General features: G+C 37.8%; 1 protein-coding gene across 1 annotated transcript in view; it reads right to left on the reverse strand.

Annotated features, from left to right (window-relative positions):
• LOC136264144 (adhesion G protein-coupled receptor L3-like) overlaps nucleotides 1–15,793 on the reverse strand; it is a 212,297-nt gene that overhangs the window by 140,832 nt on the left and 55,672 nt on the right. Inside the window, exons 4-5 of the mRNA XM_066058857.1 lie at nucleotides 11,355–11,462; nucleotides 6,020–6,121 (exon numbers count right to left, since the gene is read on the reverse strand). Of these exons, the coding sequence (XP_065914929.1) occupies nucleotides 6,020–6,121; nucleotides 11,355–11,462 (210 nt within the window). The remainder of the gene's footprint in view (nucleotides 1–6,019; nucleotides 6,122–11,354; nucleotides 11,463–15,793) is intronic.

Here is a 15,793-nt window from a genome sequence, read left to right on the forward strand (position 1 = left end):
TCCGCCACCACCCCCCAGTCCGAACGGTCCGCGATGCGGATGTGTTTCTGCCGGACCCTGATGGCCTCCTTACCCTGATCGAGCTCTGTGGTCGCTTTTTCTAGGGCAGCCTTGTCTGCGTCACTGTTAGGGGCCATCTTCCCCAGGGTCTTCTTCGCCGCATCAATGTGATCCTCCACCGTTTAATTAAAAATAAACTGTGCCTCATTGCCCTTCTTCTTGAAGTGATAGGCTTTCTTGTTCATCTTCGCCATTACTTCTTGCGATGTGCTGGCCTGGCTTGCTTCTACTTCGCGCTGGAGTTTGTCCAGTTTGGCCGTGAAATTCGCACAAATGCCATCCTTCGTGGCGGTTATAGCATTCATCAGTCGTGTGAATTGATCAGCTTCTAGAGACATCGCTACGGTTCGTAGGAAACTCAAAGATCAGTACCCCACTAGCCTTAACACGTGGCGTAGAATGAATAACCACACCTAACTTAGCCTTATAAACCTTTACGTCACGTGAGAGAGGCTCACGTGACCACCAATAGTATTCATGCGGGAGCTTATTTTCTGTCTAATTCATTACATTCAACCGACAGAAAATACACTTGTTTGTAGCTGAACTCTCTACAAGGTGATCCTTCTAGCTGATCTCTATACAGGGTGATCTGTTCGTAGCTAACCTTTCTACAGGGTGGTCTGTTTGCAGCTGAATTCTCTACATGATGGTTTCTTTGTAGCTGAACTCTCCACAAGGTAACTTCTTCTAGCTGATCTCTTTACAGGGAGACTTGTTTCTAGCTAGTCTCTGGTTGACTTGTTTCTAGCTGATCTCTCTACAGGATGACTTGTTTCTAGCTGAACTCTGGATGAATTGTTTCTAGCTGAACTCTGGATGAATTGTTTCTAGCTGATCTCTCTACAGGGTGACTTGTTTCTAGCTGAACTCTCTATAGGGTTAATATCTGTTTGTAATTGAACTCTCTACAGGATGGTTCTTTGTAGCTCATCCCTCTTCAGGTGACTTGTTTCTAGCTGATCTCTCTAAAGGGTGAACTTATTTCTGGCTGAACTCTCTACAGATGATTTATTTGCAGCTGAACTCTGGTTTCTTTGTAACTGAACTTTCTACAAGGTGACTTCTTCTAGCTGATATCTCTATAGAGTGATTTTTTGTAGCTGAATTCTCTACATACAAAGCTACTTCTTCTAGCTGGTCTCTCTACAGGATGACTTGTTTCTAGCTGATCTTTCTGCAGGGTGACTTGTTTCTAGCTGAACTCTACAGGATGGTCTGTTCACAGCTGAACTCTCGACAGGATGATTTGTTTGCAGCTGAACTATATACATGGTGGTTTCTTTGTAGCTGAACTCTCTACAAGGTAACTTCTTCTAGCTGATCTCTCTATAGGGTGACCTGTTTGTAGCTGAACTATCTGCAGGGTGATTTGTTTGCAGCTGAACTCTTTACAAGGCGATCCTTCTAGCTGATCTGTCTACAGGGTGATCTATTCGTAGCTGAACTATCTACAGGGTAGTTTGTTTGCAGCCGAACTTTCTACATGCTGGTTTCTTTGTAGCTGAACTCTCTACGAGGTAACTTCTTCTAGCTGATCTCTCTACAAGGTGACTTGTTTCTAGTTGATCTCTCTGCAGGGTGACTTTTTTCTAGCTGAATTCTACAGGATGATCTTTTCATAGCTGAATTCTCTACAGGGGATTTGTTTGCAGCTGAACTCTCTACATGTACCTGAACCCTCTACAAGGTAACTACTTCTAGCTGATTTCTCTACAGGGTAATTTGTTTGTAGCTGAACTCTATACAATTTGATTTGTTTGCGGCTGAACACTCTACATGGCGGTTTCTTTGTAGCTGAACTCTCTACAAGGTAATAGCTGATTTCACTACAGGATGACTTTTTTCTAGCTGAACTCTCTACAGGGTGATCTGTTCATAGCTGAACTCTCTACATGGTGGTTTCTTTGTAGCTGAACTCTCTACAAGGTAACTTCTTCTAGCTGATCTCTCTACAGGGTGATTTGTTTGTAGCTGAACTATCTGCAGGGTGATTTGAACTCTCTACAAGGTGATGTCTTCTAGCTGATCTCTCTACTAGATGACTTGTTTCTAGCTGATCCCTCTACAGTGTGATCTGTTAAGTTTGTAGCTGAGCTCTCTCTTGTTTCTAGCTGATCCCTCTATAGAGTTATAACTTGTTTGTGTAGTTGAACTCTTTACAGGGTGGTTTTTGATTGGTTGCTGAACTCTCTACATGGTGACTTGCTTGTACTACAGAGTGACTTGTTTGTAGCTGAACTCTCTACCGAGTGACTTACTTGTAGCTGAAGATTGTATAAAGTAACTTGTTTGTAGCAGAGTTTTAGGGTAGCTAAATCGTTAATATAGATGAACTCTCTACTGGGTAGTTTTTTTGTAGCTGAACTCTCTACACAGTGACTTGTTTGTAGCTGAATTCTCTAGAGAGTGACTTGTTTATAGCTGAACTCTCTTTGGTGTGACTTATAATGTTCTGAATATCTACAGCGACATATTTGTAGCTAAACTCTCTACAGGGTGACTTGCTTGTAGCTGAATTGTCTATAAGATTAACTGTTCGTAGCTGAATTCCCTATAGAATAACTTGTAATGCAATATAATTCTATAATGGATTAAGTTATAAACGTAGCTGAATGCTCTATTAGGGTGACTGTTCTATTAGAGTATCTCGATCTTGCATTTGCTACATGTAGTTGGCTTTCGAATCATAAGTCAGTGGTTTGTAATCCTATTCTTCTGTACTACTGCAAGGACTTTCTATGATAATTATTCCAGCTACATACCAATTTTCAGCTCATTGCTCTAAGCGGTTTGTCTGGTAGGCGTGAAAACTAATAGCTTTGTTATTCATAAAAATCGATCGCGTAATTGTGATACAGGTTGGATTTTGTGTCATATCACCATGGTCTTTATCTCGATTCTTTTCAAATCACAAAAAGGCACTCCTACGATAATTACTCTATCTACATAGGAATTTTCAGCCCATTCCTTCTAGGGGTTTAACCTGTGGGCGTGACAGACCTTCTGCCTTATTTTACGCAAATAATCGGTCATAACTCCGTGAATGTTCATCGGATTCCTACCAAAGTTGGTACTGAGATTCGTCATAATGAACCCTTTAAGTGTACCAAATTTCATCCCGATTAGAGTACGCATTCGTGTTTTATAGCGGATTTTGCGAAGTGTGCGAAAAGAAGAAGCAGAAGTAGAAGGAGAAAAAAAACAAGAAAAAAACTCCAAACTTTGGCCGCTCGTATCTCGGAAATGGCTGGAGTGATTTTATTAAAATTTGGAATGTAGACCCCCTTCCTAGCCGGCACTTCTGTAGCTAATTTGGTTTCAATCAAATAAGGGATCACTGAGCTACAAAGGTGTGAAAATCACATTTTCTTTCATCCTGTAAATATACTCGCACCGGCTTCTTGGGCCGCACGACACACTACCGTGTGTCTTGATATATTACTTTAGCAACTCTGTAGTATTATGCATCATATGAAAGTATTCTGTAAACTATGTATGCATATATCGCTATATATTATTCTTTTTTTGTTGTCACAAGCAGCTGCAACCATAATATAAGCTCCAAAACTGTTGTTAGGGTCTACATCAAGTGTTTAATTACAGTGCCGCTCAAATGTAATGTGATCTCATGAGAGTGTGAGTGATTAAAAACTTGCTAAGTAAAGAGCATGGCTCCCATTTCACTTGCAAGTATTCATCCCATTTTCATTTGGGATGAATATAATATACTAATGAGCGAAATGGGTGCCACAACACCCTTTAATTAGCTAGTTTTTTAATTGCTCACACTCTCATGAGACGACGTTACATTTGAACAGTGCCATATGCTTATAACCGGAATTAGCAAATAATATTGTTGTTTAATATGTAAGATTGTATAATTATATACCCTCAGATATTTAATGTTTCTCATGCTACAATCACTACCAGATAACTGATTTATATGTAGTAGTAGTATCATGGGCCAAAGTAATTTATCTGATATGTAGGGCAGCCTGAGGACTTTGGGTGTGCAAGTCAGGCGGGCACATGATACAACATGCCAATTGCAGGCTAATAGCCCATGGGTGATTAATCACCCGAGTCAATACAAACCTGACCACTGAATTTATTATATAGGCCAATTTGTAAAATTCGATTATGGGTCAGCAGCAACTAACATTGTGACTATGTTTTTGTTAACATGAACGGGCAAGTCCTAAGGGCATCACGGAAAAGTTTAAGTGATTTACAAGTATTTTAAAACCACTGCAATGTTTTGCAGCCTGTTTACAACAATTACTAAACATTTATAGGGGTAAGCTTTGCTATAGAGTGGTTATCTTATGTTACTCAAAATGAGCCTGGTCCATATAAAAAAATGCTTGTGAATATGCTATAGTACTAGTTCTCACCTTATACCAACATTTCTCAACTTGTATGATGGCTAGGGTGACAAATCATTTCTGTATGAGTACTGTAAGATGCAAAATCGGATGCATGGCTTTTATCACATGACCAATAATAAATTCCCACAATCGACTTTGGCTTGAGTTTTAATAAAAATAAATTGGTGGTACTGCTCCCACATCACGGCCAGTCATGGTACATTAAAAAATACCATAGCCAGCCATGAATGTACACCATAGCCATGCAGGCATGGTTTAACTTAAATGTACCATGACCAGCATGGGTTTATAATATCTGTACCCTGCAATTTGTCTTTGAAGTTAGGTGACTTCGTGGTACAAAGATTAGATAATATTCCTTAATAAAATAGCCATGTTAAATATTATTATATTCTGTGTGATCGATGAACTATATATTGGTTTACAAACATGTAAATTTCCTGGGTAAAGATGCATAATTGGCTAGATCTTCCCACTATGGTATTACTATTAAAAAAGTAGGGATCCAAATGATAAACTGTAGTAAAACAAGAGATAAACGATGGTATTACAGTATATATCTGTGAGAAAATCAGTATGTTATAGCAATATTACTGGGATTTTTTCACACCAAGCTATATGTTGTATGCTGTAATACCATCACTCATCTCTTGTTCCATTCACCACTTTACTTTTTATCGTTTGAATCCCTACTTCATTCTTATGTTAGTCTGTTTAGTTACTTTGATATACTATTAGTATACAGCTATACATGTACATGTGTGACTATTCTATTATGTATTAGAGTATCTGGAGTCAGCGGGTGCTCACTATTCCTATTTTCACCATGCTATGGTTATACATAAATACAGCCAAACTAATAAGGCGTGTAGTCATTGTGTTTGAGTAAATATATTGTGGTCTCTGAGCTTCATCATTTGTCAACCAGGGTCATCAATGGGCATGGTCTCAAACCTATAGTGAAGTTACAGGTATTAATCAGGTATCCAGTACCTTTTACAGCAGCTTTAAATATTTTTTGCGGTATTTAAATATGCTGTTCAAGGAAAGTGCTGATATAGAAAATTTATACCTTGATATGGTTTTGTTGCAAAAAGGAGATGATAACCAGCCTGCTCGAAGACAAAAGTTAAGACAAAGCATAGAGGGAACACACTTTTCGGAACCCCAAAAGGCATTTCCCATTGGTGAGTCTGTTATTGTGGAGTAAATGGTGGCTGTGTACTGCTTTGTTTGGCCTTCGACCTTGTGAATGTGGTCAGGAAGGCAGGCAGGGCAGGAGGCAGGCAGGCAGGCAGGCAGGCAGGCAGGCAGGCAGGCAGGCAGGCAGGCAGGCAGGCAGGCAGGCAGACAGGCAGGCAGGGAGGCAGGGAGGCAGGCAGGCAGGCAGGCAGACCAAATTTTGAGTTTCGACAATATGTTTAAAAGTTTTATTTCCATCCATCTGTAATATTTTCTTGACAAAGTAACTGTTAAATATTAAAGAAAGTTTAATGAAATCCTGCAGTAGTACACAGACACACACAGACACACACAGACACAGACACATTCACATTAATTCAACACACCTATTGCATCATCTAGACAGGATTGACTACTTTGATTTCCTGATATTGTTAGTGGCCAGTTAATGCCCCAAGTATCATCTACAGTTTCTTCACAAGCTATACCTATAATATGTTGTAGCAGAATATACTGTAATTCACTTTTTTTGTGTGAAACTTATTCACATGCAAAAATACTGTATATGTTTACACAAAAATCTTTGCTACAAAATATCAAGATACTCCAATAGAGCACCAATCACATAAATCATAGAAATAAATTTCCACAAAACTTTATAATTTTTATTTTGAATATTTTTGCATGAAAATAAAACAAATTACGGTATGCTTTAAAAAAACCATGACAACATTCATTACAGATTATTGCTTTGTATGGATGGAAGCAAGTTACGTATGTGCATGGTACATACAGAAATCTAACTCACTTAATAGGATTAAACACAATCAATAAATTGCTGACTAGCCATATGCAGTGTACTAGTTATGCAATAATGTGAAATGTTACTTTAATACTGTTATGTTATGATAGTGTAAACTTCATGTATATATTTTCATTTATGCTGAACAAAGCTAATTTTACAGCGAGCAAATAATTTTTAACTTTCTCAATACAGAGCAGCTTTACACTACTTGCCAATATATTCATTAAATTTCTGTAGATTACCAATAATATAATATGATGAGCATGGACTTTTGAAACTGGTTCCATGGGCAGGTGTTTTGATGGATTTAATCGAATTTATTGAGTTTCTGTTTACATGAAGGCAGCTTCATCAGTTTCACTGAAATTGCATTAAAATTCTTGGATTGAACTCAAGAAAATTTTATGATATATTTCTACCTCCCTTTCTCGTTAATGCATATCTGAGCTGTGCTATATGGCATTTATATATATACCATCTCTTCCCTTTTGGTATTATTATGGTTAAGTCACACTCTATTATGCATGTGCATACTTGAAGGCTGGTCATGTGTCATTACCCATCTTGTGAAATTTCCATTCATTAACAACATCTCAGCATCAATATAAAAACATTATAATTTTGCATTGCTATTGATACATAATGGTTTCCATAGCCTTGTTTTCAATTACCTTATGACATGGCTTCCCTAGCTGCCATATTAAAACTAGTAAAATTAATGTTGATTTTAGATCTAAAGGTTTGTATGCAACGTTCAAATGTTTGACGCACATTGTATGCAGCTACATGCAGTTATTATGTATTATCTTCCAGTTATTCATGGTGTACGTACATAGTTTGAGTGCATTGTAACTTTATAACAATAGCAATATTTAAGATTGGCAATCAACTGAATCATTTTGGCTCCCTTTGGAAAATGAATTTATCTGGATGTGTCACATTGGCACTAGCTATGTAGCTATTCATCTTTGTAACAAGATTGACAACTGTAGAAACACAAAGATAAGATGTAGCTAGCTGTTGCTACAAGACCTTACTGAAGTATAACCACTGTAAACAACTCCTTATAATGTGACAATTCCTCTTCTACAGCTTCAGGAACTGGCATTGCCAGCTGTTAGCAATGGACATGGTCACTCATGGAGTAAGTTTACTTTTTAGTGCTCCAAGTGTAACGCTCCATATCACCAAAGTGAACCAGTTTGCGCATGTGGGTATTAAAACATTGCTTACAGTATTCCAATGTTGCACCCTTATCAACTTTTTCACATTTGTATATGCACTAATTAAAACATATATACGTATATGATAAAAGGACTTGGTACCAAATTCAGCACAATTACTGTACACATACGTAGCAATATGTCATAGGGACATGGCACATAATTAAGCTCCTTAAACTTTAGTAGTGTGATATGGATTTATCTGTACTAATAAACCATGTTACAGTTCTTATGTAGATTCCAGATTCCACATATATCTGAGTTCTATATATATACGTATAGGTAGTAGTTGTAACATGGGCACAAGTGATTTGCCTGAAATATACGCACAAGCACGAGGGCACAGCCCGAGTGCGAGTGCATATATTTCAGACAAATCACAAGTGCCAATGTAACAACTAATATATTCCACTTGGGTGACTCACCTGCAAGTTTACAAGGAAACTGCAGGAACACTTTGCGAGTGTATTCATATGGGACCATGTGAATTTAACATCGTAAGAGCAATGACAAGGTGCTGCTGAGAGGCCAAACGTAAGTGTATTGTCACAAGCATGCAGATCGCTTTGATTGTGGGTATGCAATTAAACACAGGAAGCCCAAATATGAGCTGAACAGCTCATAATGAAGCTTAAGTGCACTAGAAAGTACTTACTATACTAGCCATGAATAAACTAAAGCAGTGAATATGTTTACAGCCAATGCTCGAAATAACGTTCGACAACCGGACATTATTCGGACAATGCACGGAATGTCTGGATAGGTTCCTATTTCTCCGGACAAATTGTCCAGACACAAGAAAGCCAGTGAAGATACTGCTAGCAATGGTTGTGGAAGCATGTAGTAGTAAAGAAAATGGTGGAGAAGTTGGTGTCTGAAATGATAAAAGTCTTCAGACGATACGATAGTTGCGGTTTGAACTCGGGTTTGAAATAGTGTCTAGTGATCCGGAGCACATGACCATGCAAAAATGTGAAGTTTGTTGTAAGCTTGATGATAAGCTCTGCTCGATGCGACCATATGATGCGATACTATAGGCTGGCCTTTATGAGCCTTATCCACAATGACGTTTTATGACATCACGAGAATAAAAATGGCCGCAATAGGTGGGGGACTGTTATACAGGCGCCTATGGAGATAAATTTTTGATCGCTCATATTTCAGCCAGGAAAGAAGATATTGAGTTCTAAACAACAGGTACAGTCAAACTTTATATAAGACATTACGATAAACGAGTTTTGTCGCATTTCAATTTTTTTTTCTAAATAGCGTACGTTTACAATAGCTTTTGTTACTTTATAACCATACCTGTCGGTGAATAGTCGATATCTCCATGCCTAGCTGAAATATAAGCGATCGAAAATTTATCTCCATAGGTGCCTGTATAACAGTCCCCCAACTATCGCGGCCATTTTTATTCTCGTGATGTCATAAAACGTCATTGTGGATAAGGTTCATTGAAGGCACGACCGACATATTTGCACTTTGACCGTCAAGGATCACGCGGCAACTGAGTGAGCAATGGCATTGGAGGCTAAGGAGGCAGCCAGTAGCTTGATAGAATATGCACCAGTTGTAAGGGAAATGGCTCAAGCCAACCTTAGCAAGGCTACCAGGTTGAAGATCAAAAGAAAAATGGATATTGCTTACACAATCACAAAAGAAAATCTTCACTATTAAAGATGGGAATTATTTGTGAGTTTGAATTATAGCTATGACTGTTTATGACCATATCACTTACTGTAATTATCAGTTTAATAATACATCCAATTATTGTAACATTTTATTGTGATAATTATTATTTTTGTAAGATACAAATTGTCATTGTACAATAACACAAACTGATCAATTCTTGTTTCCTGTCAAAAATAAAATTAACCATACATCTGTATATGGTAAAATGTTTGTACAGATTAAACGTACCCTTTCAAAATGTTTTCAGATATGATCTCAGACGTTGTAATTTTTAAAATTTTCGTGGGAGGGGGTGGGGCATGCCCCCAGACCCTCCTAGAATTAGTATGCCTCACATGCTGAAGTAAATTTTGGAGGTTACTGGACAACCACAATTATTAATGACAGGTCAATGGTGACTTTGTCCAGACATATTTACAGCGGAATATTTTGACACTATTTCGAGCACTGTTTACAGTGCTATAATGGCCTAGCCAATTAAGCGCCACAACCAGTCACTACACATGTGTGACATCGCACCAGCTGTCAAAACAGCATTATAAAGACGATTCAAGTGCACTAAAGTACTTACTTTTACTAGCCATGGATATACTAAAGTAGTGAATACTATTAACACTAATGGCCAAATCAATTAAGCACTACGCCCAGTGTCTGGATATCACCACATGACTATTGAATGCAACATGATCAATATAAACTAACTGTGACCTTCTTCATTCAGTTAAACAACGAACTATCTTCTTCCCCAAGTCCATGGTCTATGCTTTGGCTCACTTTCTACAAAACTAAAACCCACTATCAATCCTGTGAAGTGTCGCTATATTAAAGCAGAGGAGATCACATAGTTTCATCAAAGAAATCGAGCAATTTGTGAGAATACTTGGAATGCATTAATGAGAATAGGAGGTGGTATATAGAAGTTATATCACTCCTAGGAGGGATATAACTTGTATATACTACCTCCATTTCTGGTTAATGCATTCCTGAGCAATGATAGCAGTGCTATTATACCACTTATACACCTTCTCTTCCCTTTGAAGTGAGGTGTTAAAGTGGTATATGTAATAGTTATACCATGGGCAAGAGCGCTTTGCGTATATACAAGCAAAGCACGAGTACCCGTGATATAACTAATATGTTCAACTTTAGCATGCAGACTCACCTAATTGTCAAAATCTTTAGTTGCTATACCCTTCTCTTATATAGGGGTAAGTTGCGATTGTGGGATTGAATTTTTGCCAAACAAACTGTGATTGTGGGATTCAATTTTAATATATCAAGCAGTAGTTTGATTTTACTTTTGCTAATATAGTAATTTTAAGAGACTAGTGTTAATTATTTTACTTTAATTCCTACATTTACAAAAGTAATAAAAAAACTGTTGCTGATGTATTAAAATTGAATCTCACAATCACAGGTTGTTTGACAAAATTCAATTCCACAATCACAACTTGTTTGATTCCCTATATAAGAGAAGAGAAATTAACAGTATAACATCAAAGATTTCTGGATATTGTGTGCAAACATGCACACAATATCAAACATGCACACAATATGCACACATGCAAATATGCACACAATATGGTGTGCCATGCCTTGAGTTAACGAAATATGTACCAGTGCATATATCTCATTAAGGTGTGAAAACGGTACATATGTGTGTGTGTGTGTGTGTGTGTGTGTGTGTGTGTGTGTGTGTGTACATACATACATTTTAATTAGTGCTTGCATGATGGTTGAATAAGGTTTATACAAGAAATCACCATGCATGCATGCTACTTTAGCACATGATCTTTAATGTTTCATTCCCAATGTAGTGGTACATGTTATTGTGGTTAATGTGGAAGGTCTTGCACGTAGGGAAGGTACCAATGCTAGTATATATATATATATATATATATATATATATATATTATACAATAATTGTACTACTAATGTTATAATAACATTAATGTTATACAAAAATTTATGTCATACATTTATATCACATATACTCACTTGTATTACATATCCTGAAACCTCCATCAACAACTCCATGTGTTCCCAATGGACAGGTTGTTACACAGTCTTCAATACGTGAGTCATAGTAGGCTGGGTATCTACAAGCTGTGTAATTGCAATACGTTGATATAAACCATGAGCCAAAGAGCATGAAGGTTACTGATGTGATTATTTGGCACAAAATTATAGTCATAGGGAGGTGCATACTAACCATTTGGACCTTCATGATGATTTCAAAACATCTTAACATGAGTTTGGCTTTTGCTATGACTAGGCTTAAGTCTATTATGCTTTAAAATCTTCCAATTATTCTGTTTGGCAATTCTTTTTTATTCACTTATTATTATTCTGAATTTGTGCCGGATATAAGCATATTTATTACAGATTTATATAAGTGACTGTTATATTAGAACTACGTTGATTGCTATATTAGAGTGAGTGACTGCTCTATTAGAGTTAGTGACTGCTCTATTAGAGTATCTCAATCTTTTCAACCATTTTTATGTTTGCACTGTTTCAGTGGTGTATTCAAAAGATTTTTGCATCAGACTACAAGGAAATGTTATAATTTTGTACCAATCATTCCTGGAATTCATCCAATTATGCTGGCATAATAAACGCATGCCTAGCTATGACTTCAGGTTCCATTATGCTTTACTGTATGTATCACTAATATTTTCACGTTCACAATAAAAAGAGAATTTCAGTTCTTACAACACCTTAAACTCTCAACATGATGTATAGCAACCTGTTTATGAGAACAATCCACACTTTCACCGCAGCTAAGATGGAGATTGAATCCTCTACTGTGGTTATAGGTTGACAGAAAGTGAAGGTGAACATTTGTGGAAAGAAAACTATTTCCTTATCACACAAGGTGGTCCTTGGTCATACCTTATAATACTGTATGATGATAGACTGTTAACTGCATGTGTATCACCAGCCACTAGTAGCAAACTAGTATGCACAAAATTATATTTGGATGAACAGATGGATATTAAACTTAATCATGCTGAGATTTTATATGGCCAAGTTCAACATGAGAAGGCTTATAATGTCAAATGCAACAGACTAAGAAGGATAATGAAGATTAATGTCGGTCATTAAATAAAGAACCCCAAACAATCAGCCATTCGTTTCAAGCTGATATTGTTTACTTGTCAACCACCATCCAATGATGGTGGTTGTTCAGTAGTTGTGCAGGGTTCCATGGTTCTCCTATACAATTTTTGTAATAGGACCATTGATATGATCAGCCACAAATTGTGGTTCCCAATTGCATGAGGCTTGGGGGAAAAATACCTGAGGGTTCCCAACTTTGAAGCTACAGGGATTTCTAAGGCCATCCTAACAATCCTCACCCCAAGCTAGTCTTGGAATGGAAGAGCTACTCTTGGAATGGGAGAACACTGGACTTGAGTCTACCACACAAGACTCCCTTCAATAACTGAGTGTAACACACAAGACTCCCTTCAATATCTGTGCATTTCCTCCCCTGATAGAATAACCCCATACCATAGTGTTAGTTCTTTCTTCTTAACAAAATTGTTACTTTATTATCATTCTTATAGCAGCACTAACATACTTGGTTTTTATGTATTCATTTCCAACATATAGTCTCCTAGTCCTAGGGGTGGGCTATGGGAGGGGACTTTTTGTACCACCTGGTCACCTATTGGAATGACCCATACACATGGTATTTTTCCTACACATGCGTTCATAATGTTTTCCAATTAATACCTACTGTTCTATACTACATCTAGCATTGTGATGAGGTGTGCTACATACACCGCCCAAACATACATGCAAATTATCTCCCTCCATTAACTCTGTTTAACAAGTTAAACTCCATTTAATGTCGGTCGTTAAATAAAGAACCCCAAACAATCAGCCATTTGTTTCAAGCTGATATTGTTCACTTGTCAACCGCTGTCCAATGATGGTGGTTGTTTTGGTAGTTGTGTGATTCTCCTATACAATTTTTGTAATAGGACCATTGATATGATCAGCCACAAATTGTGGTTCCCAATTGCATGAGGCTTGGGGCGAAATACCTGGGGGTTCCCAACTTTGAAGCCACATGGATTTCTAAGGCCATAGAAAGGCTACAACCTTTCCCACCAAGCCGCACATACATAGGAACCCCACACTGTACCACTGTACCCAATAACCAGAACACTGATCCCTGCATTGATAAAAAGAGATAGGACATAACCTATAAGAATGAAGTATTGTGCATGATGACATAATAGAGGATTCAAGAACCTGAGTCCCAGGTAGTAAATATCCGTTCCTCACTAGACCACTGAGAGTAGGCAATGAAGTATCCATCCTTATCGAGGGGGCATCATGAACTAGCTGGGCCACGGATGGAAAACAATAGACGAGAGTGTTGCAACTATTCGTGTACTGTGCATATGGGGGGGGGGGGGGGGGGGATTGGTTTGATGAGGGGGTTAATGCAGTGAAGACAGGAAATCCATGTAATCATGTGCATTGTGTTGTAAGCACTGTGCAATAATCTGGACAGTTTATCCTGTGTATTGTGCATGCTCATATCCCAGTCAATAATCTCAAACAAAGATAGGTATGGTTCAGTCCTTATACCTACTGTGTGTCTTTATATCAATGTGGTATATATACCCATTAGGACAATATACATACATACTAGCAATGTACTTATATGCTGAAATAATATCGTAAGAGGTATAACCCAATGTTTAGTAACCTTATTTAGAGGTATAGTGTATGTAATATTGTAAGTAGCCAGCTACAGAGAATGTACTGATACAGCGGTGACTGTCAACTGTGTCTGTCTGATAATAACGGAAACTTAAAACAACTACAACTTTATAGGGTACAACCGATTGTGCTGAGAACTTCATCTTCTACTTGATCTTCTATTCTGTGCCACTCTGTATTATGTACACATTGATGATGAATAGTCTGTGATGCCCAATAACATTAACTGTGTGCAGCAGTGTTACAGCCTTTTCCTGTTGGCATTGCGTAGCATTAAATAGTAGCATATAATGTGTCAATTGTTGACCATATATACCGGCTTTGCTTACCCTACGTATTTCTGGCCAGAATTCTACATTGGGTGTGCACACGCCAGCTGGAGTGCTTGTCAGTGACACAAACTGGTAATGGGCATGTATTGATACTTAAAGAGTGCATGTATGTGCATTCTTTTTTTTGTTTGTTTATTGGCATCAAACTAGGAGATGTTGAACAGGCCTGCCAGTGTCAGATTGCAGGTATCGATGTGTAGTGTTAGGTATTTATACAGGTACAGATGGATTGAACTTTATGCATCGATTATGGTAGTCACACTTTTGCATACAACTGTATGTACATACGTCCCATCTGGGTATGCAATGTATGAGTGACACACATATAAAGTGTACCCAGTTTTTGAATGAGAATGCTAACTGAGCTCAATGGGCAGGTGGGACTTTGGGTGCATGCCTTTGTTTGTGAGACATAATAATGGTTGTGGCTGTGCCTCCAGAATTTTTTATACTGATCCAACAAGGAAGCTCCGTATTTTACCTAGGTGGTACTAACATGAATGACCACAACAAATGAAAGCTTTCCTCAAGTGTGTGCATGTGAATACTGTACATGCTTGAGAGAGAGAGAGAGAGAGAGGGTGGATAAGATAGCACTAATTCATAACCTGTGTCCCTGGTAGTATTAACTAACTAAGTACGAATAGTATGCATGGTGGATATTGTCATACGGCAGTTATATGTACGTACCTAGTGTTAAGCGATACTGTAATATTAATTGAATACCAACTACACAGATACTGCTGCATTTTGGCTCACCTGGGCCCTCTGAGTACCACTTGCACTTTTATGCTGTTGCTATGTTCTCACAATACCCATGCTGTACCATGTAGTGCTGGGCGATATTGCATTTCTTGCTCCCTGTATCCGGTATTAGAAAAAATACTATGAAATCCTGCTGATCAACTAATACACATTTTAAATCAAGCTGGTAATGTTATTTGTGTTAAAAACAGTCAGCAGTTAATCTGTAAATAAAAGTTACCATAGGTGAAAGCTATTTGTGTCTAACAGGTTATAAATGCATTTTGCTAACTGTTATACAGCTGATACAAGTAGGCTAGTGCTACACTGTAACCTGAAACCTCACAGATTACTGTTAGGTAGGACTTGTAGTAAATTAGTCATCAACACATAAATCAATTAAATGCCAAAGACCCTACTGTATGTCTGGCTTCCCTCATAGTATGATACACCTAATGGCAATATTATCAGTATGTTTGAAAGTGAATACCTTTGAACCAGTTTGGTGATAATACCGTGATATCCCAGTACTAGTACACTGCACTATTTTGTATATAATTGTTGTCCAGCACTAGTACGATGCAATATTTTGTATGTAACTGTTGTCCAGTCTTATGG

The sequence above is a fragment of the Dysidea avara genome, chromosome 1 (assembly GCF_963678975.1).
Source record: "Dysidea avara chromosome 1, odDysAvar1.4, whole genome shotgun sequence".
Taxonomy (NCBI): domain Eukaryota; kingdom Metazoa; phylum Porifera; class Demospongiae; order Dictyoceratida; family Dysideidae; genus Dysidea; species Dysidea avara.